The sequence below is a fragment of the Lissotriton vulgaris genome, chromosome 9 (genome assembly GCF_964263255.1).
Source record: "Lissotriton vulgaris chromosome 9, aLisVul1.2, whole genome shotgun sequence".
In the NCBI taxonomy this organism is placed as follows: domain Eukaryota; kingdom Metazoa; phylum Chordata; class Amphibia; order Caudata; family Salamandridae; genus Lissotriton; species Lissotriton vulgaris.
Genome location: NC_141697.1, coordinates 1,190,332,405 through 1,190,345,314, shown reverse-complemented (window position 1 = coordinate 1,190,345,314; position 12,910 = coordinate 1,190,332,405). Strand labels below are relative to the sequence as shown.

General features: G+C 44.0%; 1 protein-coding gene across 1 annotated transcript in view; it reads left to right on the top strand.

Annotated features, from left to right (window-relative positions):
• FAM194C (family with sequence similarity 149 member C) overlaps positions 1-12,910 on the top strand; it is a 127,955-nt gene that overhangs the window by 18,058 nt on the left and 96,987 nt on the right. Inside the window, exon 5 of the mRNA XM_086939571.1 lies at positions 2,542-2,778. Coding sequence (XP_086795697.1) covers positions 2,542-2,778 — 237 coding nt within the window. The remainder of the gene's footprint in view (positions 1-2,541; positions 2,779-12,910) is intronic.

Here is a 12,910-nt window from a genome sequence, read left to right as displayed (position 1 = left end):
CTATGGAAATTAACATGGGAAAAACGCGTTTTGGGACCCCCCTTTTTTCTCGGCCCCCCCTCGACAAAACCCCCCCAAATTTTCAAGGGCTGCTCAGAAACAAAATGTGCCATTTTCCTGAAAATTTCAGCCGATTCCGTCCACAAACGCCAAAGTTATTAGACATAGAATTTTCAAAAATCCCATAGGGAATAAATCCTAACTATATATACCTACTGGCGATAGCCAGTAGGTAATATATATATATATATATATATATATATATATATATATATATATATATATATATATATATATATATATATATATATATATATATATATATATATATATATATATATATATATATATATATATATATATATATATATATATATATATATATATATATCCTAAAAAACTGTCCAAGCTTTCCTGCACACTTAAGGAGTGCAAACTACTTTTCTCCCTGCTCTAGCCACCCCCGACTGACAGCCACTGACTGCAATTGGAAAACTAAAATGATAATCACAATTCGTTATTATCATTATTCATTTTGTTCAGTGGGGCAACGCTCCTCCGCCTTAGTGGACGAGCCGCCACTGCTACCAACAGTCATGGACTGATAGTCCACTGCCTCCTCTCACAGACTCAGTTGTGACATTTGAAGATGTGAAATCAAAGGAGCATTACAAAGTGATAAATTGCTTCAATGTTACTTTCATTTAAGCAGACAGAGGAGTACTCATTATGTGAGTGGTTATATTCTGTTAAGTTAATTGTATTTATTTAGTGTGGTACATGCAATTCTTCTTGGCAGTGTAGAAACAAACAACACAACAACCCATAGAGGAATAATACATAAATAGCAAAAAAAAACAACAGAAGACCAGAAGAAGCCCCACCAATCAAATTAGGAAGGGCTTGGGCAAATGTGGTCCAGAAACTATCCTTAACTAAACTACATTAAAGGACATAAAATACCTTTCAGAATACCTTTTCTGCTGATGCTGAAAAAGCTGTCTTGATGTGGCTTCCCATAATACTGTGCAAGTGGCATAGACTGCTTACCCTTCTGGATGGCTGTCATAGCCTTGAAGTTGACCTTGAGTCTAGTAACCAATAAGCTTATTCCAGGGACATCGTAGAGATTTTGGGGGCCCTGGGCCAAAAGTATTTTGCGGGCCCCATTTTGGAACAGCTTTGAATTTATGATCCTATTTCAACTCTTTCATTCCCCGTTTTACCCGGTCACTGACATGACACATGCACACTCGTGTACATTCTAAATATGTTTACGTCTAATATTCAGGGATAGTGACGTGTTTTCAGTATTGAAACACAGCTGCAGCTCACCAATATAACTGCAAAGAATCTCAGTGATACCCTCCCATTTATCGCATACTATGTCTTGTTTTGATCTAAAAAAACTTCTCTGCAATATGACTGTAATAGATTCTCCCACATTAAAAATAAATTAAAGGCATATGGTAATTAAAACAATCTTTTTAAGAATTATTCAAGGCCATCTGGGAAAGAATCTGCAGAACAAAGCTGGCTCTATCAAGGGCCCCCGGGCCAGAGCCCACTTTGCCCATGCCTTAAAACGTCTCTGGCTTAATCAAGCAAGTACCTGGATGGTATGCTCACATCTGGATAGCCCACAAATGAGCCTGGTGGCTGTTCTTTGAACTGGCTGAAGGAGGTGTGCCTCAAGATGGCCGCCACTGCCAGAGGGAAGACCTGATTGGTCTAAGGCATTTGACACTGAGGACCAATTAATGGAAATCTCTTCCTAGTCTGACTAGGGTGCCTACATCCCATCACCTTAGTGTTTTGATCTCCAAACGAATATACCACCCTCCCCCGGGATAGTGTTCATACACTTTTCCTCCATCTTGTGTTGTCATCAAATTTAGCCAATGAGGAGAACATTTTCTTGTGTGAATATCATTCGTGAACAGCACAATCTGTGACCACATTTCTTGTGGCACTGGTGCATTTTTTTAAGTTCTTTTTCTAGGGTGTCTCTAATAAGGACCCTGTGCTCCTCTCCTTTCCTTTGAAAAAGGCAATATTCTTTATACAGAGGCTTTCAAGATGCACTAATGGTGAAAGACAAAAAAACAGGTCGGGACTTCTCACACCATGGCTTATTTTTGCATCTCACTCCAAACATGACGTTGAGTGATACGACTTAATACATATCTTATATTTTGGACTGAAGTTGTAAACCTGATGGTCAAACAAGCTGTGGTGTTTAATGTATAAAAATGTACCATATATGAGAGTGGCTGTGTATCACTGTGGGTCCTTCTAGCTGTCTGACGTGCGAATAATATGACAGTGACACATCCCTAAGTGGATATTTACTCCTCCCAATAGACTGTCAGTGCATTCTCGCACCCTAAAATCCTGGGTAAAATGTCTTCCTCGCAGGTTCTATATAATGACCCATCCTATAAAGTCAAACACCTTTGTCTGAGATGAAGAAAACTGAATGTGAATTTTAAGAATGTATAAATAAAGGTGGATCTTAAATATCTCCTACTTCCTTTTCAGTGATGAAGAGAAGGAATCTTCCGCAGCCAGGGGCCTTGTCAAGCCCTTGGTTTTCCGACATTACGTAGAAAAACGCAAGTCAACCAGCAAAGCGAAGGTACACGCAATTTCCGCGAGCCCTGAACCCGTGGATGCTAAAAAGGCCAACATGGCGCCTGCCCCCAAGGCCAAAGCACTTCGCAAGGATAAAATGCCCAAGTTCTTAGTGGTGCTGCCCGATGGGGCCGTTTTTATTTAGTATTCTTCAGAGGTGTGTATGTATGGACAGAATGTGTGCAGTGTTGTTAGGTCTCGGCTAGAAGCGAGCGAAGCTCGCTCTCGTCAGAGACCTTATTGTTAGGGACTCAGCTTCCCAGGAGGACAGTCCTGGCCGCGCGCAAGGCAATTTGCGCCGGCCGCGCGCGCGCGAACGCGCTGTCCTCCTCGGAAGCTGAGACGCTAGCTATACCTCTCTAGGTTCGTGCTTCGCTGGATTGATTGAAAAGGCAGCCTTTGTCCTAATACACTGCACACCCTCGCTTGTTGCGTGGGTGTCTAGATTCGGGATGTATTTCTTTTTTTCTTGTCTGTCTGGCTCGAGCTCAGCATCATGGTGAAGATTTCACGATCATGTCTAATATATTACATGTGCATGGCGAACGTCTGGTTAACGTTTACATTTACTTTTTTTGCCTAACCTACGTGATTTAGTTAAGCAGAAAAAAAGACGTGTCATGATTGTAACTGGAAAAAAATATTTCTTTGGCGGGTGAACGTTTTGTGGGCTGTGATGGAAAAGTGATCAGATAAACTCGGGGAAACCCAGCAATGCGCGAGAAGTACGATGACAGCTGCGCCGTTTGCACGTAGCTGAGATGAGTGGAATTGTTTAGCCTGTGTGTCACATCCGTTTTATATAGTGATTAGGCTAATCTCATTTATAGGTTTTTCATGTCAGTAATGTTGTACTTGTATTGTACTTCATATCAGCAGGCCATTTCCTTATCGATTAGTTCAACCTTAAAGCACTTGTGGTTTTCCCATCGTTAATTTTGGTCTTAACTTCTTACATTTGTATATACCCATCAGTTGTCTAAATTACTGATTTATGGCCAATTCCAATTAACCCTGCAAACTGATCGGCCTGGGAGTACATCGAGTTAGTCTGTTGACGACATATTTATTAGTAGTGAGTAGTGAGTGCAGAGTAGTGAGTGCAGAGTAGTGAGTGCAGAGTGCAGAGTAGTGAGTGCAGAGTAGTGAGTAGTGAGTGCTGAGTAGTGAGTGCAGAGTAGTGAGTAGTGAGTGCAGAGTAGTGAGTGCAGAGTAGTGAGTGCAGAGTAGTGAGTGCAGAGTGCAGAGTAGTGAGTAGTGAGTGCAGAGTAGTGAGTGCAGAGTAGTGAGTAGTGAGTGCAGAGTAGTGAGTGCAGAGTAGTGAGTGCAGAGTAGTGAGTGCAGAGTAGTGAGTAGTGAGTGCAGAGTAGTGAGTAGTGAGTGCAGAGTAGTGAGTAGTGAGTGCAGAGTAGTGAGTAGTGAGTGCAGAGTGCAGAGTAGTGAGTGCAGAGTGCAGAGTAGTGAGTGCAGAGTAGTGAGTAGTGAGTGCAGAGTGCAGAGTAGTGAGTAGTGAGTGCAGAGTGCAGAGTAGTGAGTGCAGAGTAGTGAGTGCAGAGTAGTGAGTAGTGAGTGCAGAGTAGTGAGTGCAGAGTGCAGAGTAGTGAGTGCAGAGTGAGGAATAGTGAGTGCAGAGTAGTGAGTGCAGAGTAGTGAGTAGTGAGTGCAGAGTAGTGAGTAGTGAGTGCAGAGTAGTGAGTAGTGAGTGCAGAGTAGTGAGTGCAGAGTAGTGAGTAGTGAGTGCAGAGTAGTGAGTAGTGAGTGCAGAGTAGTGAGTAGTGAGTGCAGAGTAGTGAGTGCAGAGTAGTGAGTAGTGAGTGCAGAGTAGTGAGTGCAGAGTGCAGAGTAGTGAGTGCAGAGTAGTGAGTGCAGAGTGCAGAGTAGTGAGTGCAGAGTAGTGAGTGCAGAGTAGTGAGTGCAGAGTAGTGAGTAGTGAGTGCAGAGTAGTGAGTGCAGAGTAGTGAGTGCAGAGTAGTGAGTGCAGAGTAGTGAGTAGTGAGTGCAGAGTAGTGAGTGCAGAGTAGTGAGTAGTGAGTGCAGAGTAGTGAGTGCAGAGTAGTGAGTGCAGAGTGCAGAGTAGTGAGTAGTGAGTGCAGAGTAGTGAGTGCAGAGTAGTGAGTAGTGAGTGCAGAGTAGTGAGTGCAGAGTAGTGAGTAGTGAGTGCAGAGTAGTGAGTGCAGAGTAGTGAGTGCAGAGTAGTGAGTGCAGAGTAGTGAGTGCAGAGTAGTGAGTGCAGAGTAGTGAGTGCAGAGTGCAGAGTAGTGAGTGCAGAGTAGTGAGTGCAGAGTAGTGAGTGCAGAGTGCAGAGTAGTGAATAGTGAGTGCAGAGTAGTGAGTAGTGAGTAGTGAGTGCAGAGTAGTGAGTGCAGAGTAGTGAGTGCAGAGTAGTGAGTGCAGAGTAGTGAGTGCAGAGTGCAGAGTAGTGAGTGCAGAGTAGTGAGTGCAGAGTGCAGAGTAGTGAGTGCAGAGTAGTGAGTGCAGAGTGCAGAGTAGTGAGTGCATAGTGCAGAGTAGTGAGTGCAGAGTGCAGAGTAGTGAGTGCAGAGTGCAGAGTAGTGAGTGCAGAGTAGTGAGTGCAGAGTGCAGAGTAGTGAGTGCAGAGTGCAGAGTAGTGAGTGCAGAGTGCAGAGTAGTGAGTGCAGAGTGCAGAGTAGTGAGTGCAGAGTGCAGAGTAGTGAGTGCAGAGTGCAGAGTAGTGAGTGCATAGTGCAGAGTAGTGAGTGCAGAGTGAGTGTGCAGAATGCAGAATAGTGAGTGCAGAGTAGTGAGTGCAGAGTAGTGAGTGCAGAGTGCAGAGCAGTGAGTGCAGAATGCAGAGTAGTGAGTGCAGGGTAGTGAGTGCAGAGTGAGTGTGCAGAATGCAGAATAGTGAGTGCAGAGTAGTGAGTGCAGAGTAGTGAGTGCAGAGTAGTGAGTGCAGAGTGCAGAGTAGTGAGTGCAGAGTAGTGAGTAGTGAGTGCTGATTAGTGAGGAGTGCAGAGTAGTGAGGAGCGCAGAGTAGTGAGGAGCGCAGAGTAGTGAGGAGCGCAGAGTAGTGAGGAGCGCAGAGTAGTGAGGAGCGCAGAGTAGTGAGGAGTGCAGAGTAGTGAGGAGTGCAGAGTAGTGAGGAGTGCAGAGTAGTGAGGTGAGGAGTGCAGAGTAGTGAGGAGTGCAGAGTAGTGAGGAGTGCAGAGTAGTGAGGAGTGCAGAGTAGTGAGGAGTGCAGAGTAGTGAGGAGTGCAGAGTAGTGAGGAGTGCAGAGTAGTGAGGAGTGCAGAGTAGTGAGGAGTGCAGAGTAGTGAGTGCAGAGTAGTGAGTGCAGAGTAGTGAGTGCAGAGTGAGTGTGCAGATGCAGAGTGGTGTGTGCTGTTGAGTGCAGAGTGCTGTGTATTGGCAATGTAAATGACAATGCCATTTATTTATGATTTAAAGAAAAAAAAGAAATGTCGTGAGCAATGCCAATTGCTCTACCTTTAATGATGCCGAGACCATTGCATTGCAAATGCTTGTTGATTAATGTATGCATTTATCTGTTTTATAGAACCCTCATAGTGTGTCTGATTCTCAGAGCCCTTTGCACTCTTGAGTTGACCTGAGGAGCACGAATGATAATATTTTCATGCACACATATATGTTTGAGTTTCACAGAATCTGGATGTCTATTTAAATTTAAAAAAAAGAACTCGTTCTTCAGTAAATCTGCTCCCAGATAGAGGGAGGCGGTGTTACAGGGCAGGAATGTCCAGGTTTATTTATAAACATCTACAACGGATTATGTTATTCTGTATTCACAAACAATGCCATTCCCAACCTGGGCACATTTCAAAACTTATACTTGCTCTATTAAAAATGGAATTCACAACACAATACCAAGAGTACTCCATTAAAAACTGTGACAGTCACAGCTTTCAAGGAAAGCTTTGTACATTTTGGAAAGTTAAAAACTTACTTCAGACATAAGAGTAAACATATTTGATTGCTTCAAAATCTTTAGTAACAGGTAAACGAGCAGTGCTTATAGTATGCACAAGCTCACACAGTGTGGCAGTGAAATGATTACAAGTATGTACTTATGTAAATAGACAAGAGATCAGGGTGCGACAGAGATTTTAGCTGGTACATGGTAAATTAGATGTAGCCAACCAGCTTAGTTTTGACAAAGAAGTATTAGTCCTGGTCTAATTGTCCAAGGTGTTGACAGTGTTTCAACCCCTTTACAGTTGAAGGGTCATCACCAGGACATGAAATATTGGGAGGAGAAGCAAGAAAAGCAGTTGTGTACTAGGGCGGGAAAGTGCTTTGTAAGAGTAGACAAGTTCAGGAAGGTGCCCTAAGTCTGACAGGTATGCCCAGGTGTAGGTTGTGAGCTTGCAGTGCCATAGGACTCAAGTTGTGCCTCCCTTACACGTTGTAAGTATAGAACCAGTCTTAGGGGGTCATTAGGATGGAGGATTTTCCGCATCCTCCGGGCCGGCGGAAGCCACCGCCGGCCCGGAGGATGCGGAAAATCCTCTGCGGACCCACCAGGACCCACCGCCACATTAGGATGGCTGGTGGGTCATGGTTTAGGTCCGCAGCTTTTCCGCCGCGGCTGGCTTACAACCGTGGCGGAAAAGCACTAAAATGGTGAATGGTGTCTCTTAGACACCGTCAGCCAGATTAGGATGTGCTTGGGAACATGCTCTTCCGCAGCTGCTTTTCCGCCGTGGAAAAGCATGTGTAACTGCACTGCAGTGGCCCATTGCGGGCCCCCTAGGTGTAGTGGGGGGTGCACATGGGGGGTACCTATGGTACCCCCCTGCATTTGCGTGCACAATGCAGCAGGCACCGCGCGGTGCCTGCCACTTTGTGCACGCAAATGCTGTGCATTCATTTTTAACATTGCTGCGGGTGCAGCTTGAAGCTCCACCCGCAGCAATGTTGAAAATAGAGGATGTGACCGCCACCCTGGCGGTCACATCCTAATCTGCACAGAGGGAACGCCGCAACCCATGCGGACGTTCCCTCATGCTCTGGGGTCGCGGACGGACTCAAGTCCGTCCGCGATCCTAATGACCCCCATAGTTTGCTTCTGTTCACATATGGAGGGGATCTGCCCTGGCAATCCGCAGGGGCGTAACAAACGCCCCTGCAGGCCCCGCAGTGCGGGGGGGCCCACTCCCTTCAGTAAATGAAGGGGGCCCGGCAATCCGGTTGAACTGTTTCCATTGGAGAGGACCATGACTGGTTTGTGTTGACTGGTCTTTGTCTAGAAAGGCACAGTGTTTGAGTTTTCACGGGGTGTAGCCCAAATAAAAACTTCCCGGCCTGGGTCAATAGAACAGTACGTTGTACAATATGGTCGGGGTAGCTAGAGCTTTAAAGAAAGAATCTTACAAACAATTAGGTAGAGAAAGATCACCACACACTCGAGCAAACGTCTTGAAAAAAGGGAAATATTTAATTTCCTAGTATTTGTAACATTGAATGCAATTAGTATTCAAAGCATAAATTAATTGGTTACCAAGTACTCTTTGATGATGCTCATCAGTGTGAGAAGAGGGAAAGGTACTGGAATAGTGAAAGTGAGTTGGCAGGTGAGGGACAGGGTAAAGGTGTTTGTGACATATAATACAATACACACTATTCACAAGTAGACCTTTACAGCCAAATAACGGTCAATCAGTTCGTGGGTATACATTGCTCATATATATCCTGTAGTTTATAACATTTTAGTCCTATGAGCATGTAAGAGAAAGTACGACGGTCTACGTTTCGACCCCAGTGACAAGGAGGATGACCTCACAGCGGGGTCTTCATCAGGACGGAAGGGGTACTTGGCATGAGAAGAGACGGGGACCGTTCACTTCATCGAAGGGCTCCAACAGGGCTCCTTAAATTTTAAACCTGGGATCACAGGGGTCCAATTCTCCTGTTGTCCAAAAGAAATGAATCTGATGAGTTGAATGAATGGCCTGTAGCTCCAAACAGTGGGGGTCCTGAGCGATCTCTTTCTGGTTGCAAAATCGGCAGCTGAGGCGTGCACGCTCTCGTAGTGCAGCAGCTCAGTCAAAGAGTGTAGAAAGGCACAGTGGGCATAAAACGATGGACTGGAATGAGGCCATGAGCGATCACCATGGGATGGGTTTAATACTAGCATTCTTTCCATCTCTTGGCTGTTTATTGCAGTAGATGCCTTATGTGTGATGTGTAGGCGTAGATGTGGGCACAGCCCTTGCTCTGCCACTGCCAACGCCTGAGTGGGCCGGAACTGGTCTGGGGATGTTTCTGTTCCTGTTTGGATTGGACTTGGTCTGGTAGTTTGAGCTGGTCTGTTTCTATTGGCATTGGACCAAGACTAATTTGCATATGGCTGATGTCTTTCTAGAGTGGCACGGTTGGGAAAACAATTATGACCCTGAATGTAGCCCTGAGCGATCTCCAGTGGCTGAGGTTAATTAAAAAAAAATTCTCACTTCATTATTTTTTCCACTAATTACTCAGCTAACAAATTATTGGGAAGTGGCCCACTCTTTGTTCTACTACTGGATAATAGTGGAGAAGTGTGGCTCAGGGGTTAGAGGCGGCAGACCCGGAATCTGAGATCGGTCCTGGACCAGGGTTCAATTCCCCGCCCCGGCGGGTCTTGGGCTAAAAATTCCACGGACTCGATAATTCTCATCCTGGTGCCTCCTCGACTCACGGGTTCACACTCTGCGACTCTGGGCAATAGCTTGCTTAATCTCCACAACGGCCCCTCGCGGCGGGATGCCTGACTTTCACCCTGTGGACACCTTGTCGGGGCTTCTCACAGGGGAATACCAGGACGGGTTCCCTAGGCAAGCGCCAGGATGCCCTTTGTGGTGACAGGTTGCGCTATATAAGTATACCTAAATTTACATTTTACATTTACATTTACATAGTTGAACGATTGGGACTCTATAACGCATCTCCCACCATGTCAGACTCTAGTCTCTTTCCAACATGGCCGATTCCTCTGAGACATGCAATGTTGTGTTGTTGCACTCTGATGTATTTTTGAAGCCAGCTGCTTTTCCAACAGCAGCTGTTACCGCCCGTTCCTTGATGGAAACATCGACTTCACCTCCATCCGGGGCTGGTTTAAGGGGGAAACACCGGATTTTCGCAGCTAAGGTTTCTAATCTATAGTCAATGAGTAAATACACACTGAAGCTAAAGATCCTATCCATAAGGCTGCAACCTTTCCTTTGACCCTGTGAGGAACTCCCTATGTTTGCTACTTGAGACTTATTAGAAAGTAATCATTTGAATTTCTTATATAAAGTTTTACTCTCTCAAAATTTTTTGTAGAATCTATAATTATTATTGAAGCAAAACAAACTTTGCCCACCCCCCACAATTTTTTTTTTTACCTGCGGGATATTACGTGAACATGTGCCTGAGTTGATTTTATTTCTTGTTTTGTATAGTTATAGCTGTGCCCAGAATAATGATTTAGAGACCTTTCCAGTGGAAAGAGTGGGGGTCTAGCAGGGGATCTGAAGGTGAAAATGCCATATAACACAAGGGAAAACATAAATTTTCATTGGGTGACTTGAACCATGTCTATCATCTCCAAAGAAAATCAAAGGAATGTTGTAGCACTTGCCGTTTCAGTGTTTGATTGAATCTCAAATAGTTGGCCTTCATACTACAGTGTAATGGAAGAAGTTCCAGTGTGAGATACCTTGAAAGAAGTATTCTTCCCCCAAACATTAGTACACAGTAGGGTGTATTAGAAGTCTGTTTCGGGTGGACAATTTTTGGAGTATGGTCATTATAGTTCACCCATCATGGCTGGAAGGAATGGTGGGGGCTCATCTGTGAATGGTGCAATCCACAAGGTACAAGGTTTGGAATCCTGAAGTTTGTTTGATCGGGAGCCCATAGAGAGTTCAGAAGAGATATGCAGCCAGATTCATCATTGTAAAATCGGCTCACAAAGGGCCAGATTCTGAGAATCTGGCCGTTTGCGAGCGCAATTTTTGCATTTGAGATTCATCATCCCAAATGCAAAAATCGCAAATTGCGAAATCGCTGAATTGCGAGGAATTGCATTTAAGGAATCTCTATTTGAGATTCCTTAAATGCAATTCATGAACCATTTTTGAATTGCGAAATCGCTATTTTTGGCCGCTATTTACCGCGAAGTCGGACTTCGTGGTAAATAGCGAAAACTTAGAAAAATGCACTTTAGTGCATTTTTCTAAGTTGTATGTTACACACACACATGTCCTTTGGACATGTGTGCGCGCAACATCAGTCTACATTTACATTTCAGGGGTGCTACAGGGTATCCTTTGGACACCCCTGGCACTCTTGAAATCGCATCCTTATTTGCGATAAGCAAATTGCTAATCGCAAATAAGGAATGACTCCCCATTCATTCCTATGGGCCTCTAGGCTGTAGGAATCGCAAATAATATTGCGATTTCTACATGAATCCCGTTTTGCGAGTCATTAATAGTGATTCCTTAATATTCGCTATCAAGGTCTCGCAAATCGGGACATTGATTAATCTGGCTGATGGTCTGTTTGAAGCATAGGAGGAGGTGGGCCATGCAATATTGCACTCTTTGAAGGATGGTCATAGTCTCAGCCTGTAGGCCCTTCAGAAATCATCCTAGTAATTGATTATGGGGACACTAGCAGCCACATAATAGTTAACTAGTAGGAAGGAGAAACAGAAGCAGTATTTTAATAGTGGTCATAACTACCTTAATTATTTGTTGCGTAATCATTGCAAAATTCCACAACATTCCTCATATTCATACTTGAAGAGTAATTTGAGATTTAGCACTTTTGGACGTGAGGGTGCATTTTGTGCAAGGAAATTGAACTAAATGCAACAAGAGCATGACTAGCAGCACGAGCAGCCAATTGTGCTCGCTAATTGTGCTCTTGCAGTAGAATTTAACCCCAACTTTCGCCCAGCATTTAGCGCTATTTCCCTTGCTCAAAATGCACCTGTGCATCCAAAATGTACACAAGGATGCGTTTTTCCGTAAAAAAAAAAAGCGCTAAATGGAAAACAACATGAACAGGAGGGTGAGCAGAAGCTCACACTCACTGATGTTGTCCTTTTTTTCTTCAAATTAATCTTTAATACACAAGCAGGGCATAATCGCGTAATTATTTATAAATCCTCAAGAAAGAGTAATCCGCAATTACCTAAAATTACTCTGACTACTACAACAGAATTTAAATGTTGTTGTCCAAACCTACAGGATCCCTTGTAGGATTTTGGGATCCACACATCCGTCGGATTCCGATGATCTGAAAACAAATTTCAACATCACAGTTCCAAAACATTCTAAACACTGTCACTGCATTAGGCTTCCTTATCACCTAGACAGTGCAAGATTAGTTTGAGCTCCTGTAAAGTAGAGGCATTGAGTCAGAGGGACCATCTCACTCCAGTTCCTTAAGAACTCTGTCTCTATTCCTGAAGTTTACACCTGCAAATCATTGATTTCAGGTGTATTAGTCTGACTAGTTCAATGGAGGAAAAACAAGACTATAACACACAAAATTTACTGGGCTTTCTCAGAAAAGTCAAAGATGGGCAGCAGTGTCCGTAATGACCAGGAGGGAGGTAGTCACCTTCGAATTAGTGCATTCTGTACAATACATGATCTACAGTTGTACAACAAGATCCTTGGAGCCATAATCCTCAGTTTAAACCTATCAAATCTCTCTCAAATCAGAAAGCATCTAATATCTTTTGGAATACAAACATCTTGTCCAGGCCCTCCTTGCCCCATTGTAAGGAAGGATTTCCAACACTATCTAATCCATTTTGCAAACACAATTCTGTTCATTAGATTCTCTTTTACCCATAAATCTAAAATAGTTCCAAAACTTTGAATTTCAGAGGTAGTTTATTCTTCTGGGGAAATAAAGAATTCATGGATTCACTTTTAGAGACTTCTGTAGAAAACTTTGAATTTCCTAGTACTTGTTCTGCAGAAATGTGGACTAGGCCAGATTGCAGACTGTACCCATGATCCTTGGATTAAGGAAAGAGAAAGCGGTAAGGACCCTGTTGCCACGATGTATCCCCATTGCCACTTGTTCTAGGGAAAGGACACCTTGATCTTGAGGTAGACCTTAGACCATAATCTTATGAAAGGGAATATCTAGAAATATGAAGTTTGGATATTGGTGGCACAGTGAAACACATGTGAGTCCTTCGATTAACACCAGAGCAAATTCAGATTAATACTTTGAGAAGCCATGCCTTTCAACATAGGTCCACAGTGGAGAAGTGTGGCTCAATGATTAGAGCGGCAGACCCTGA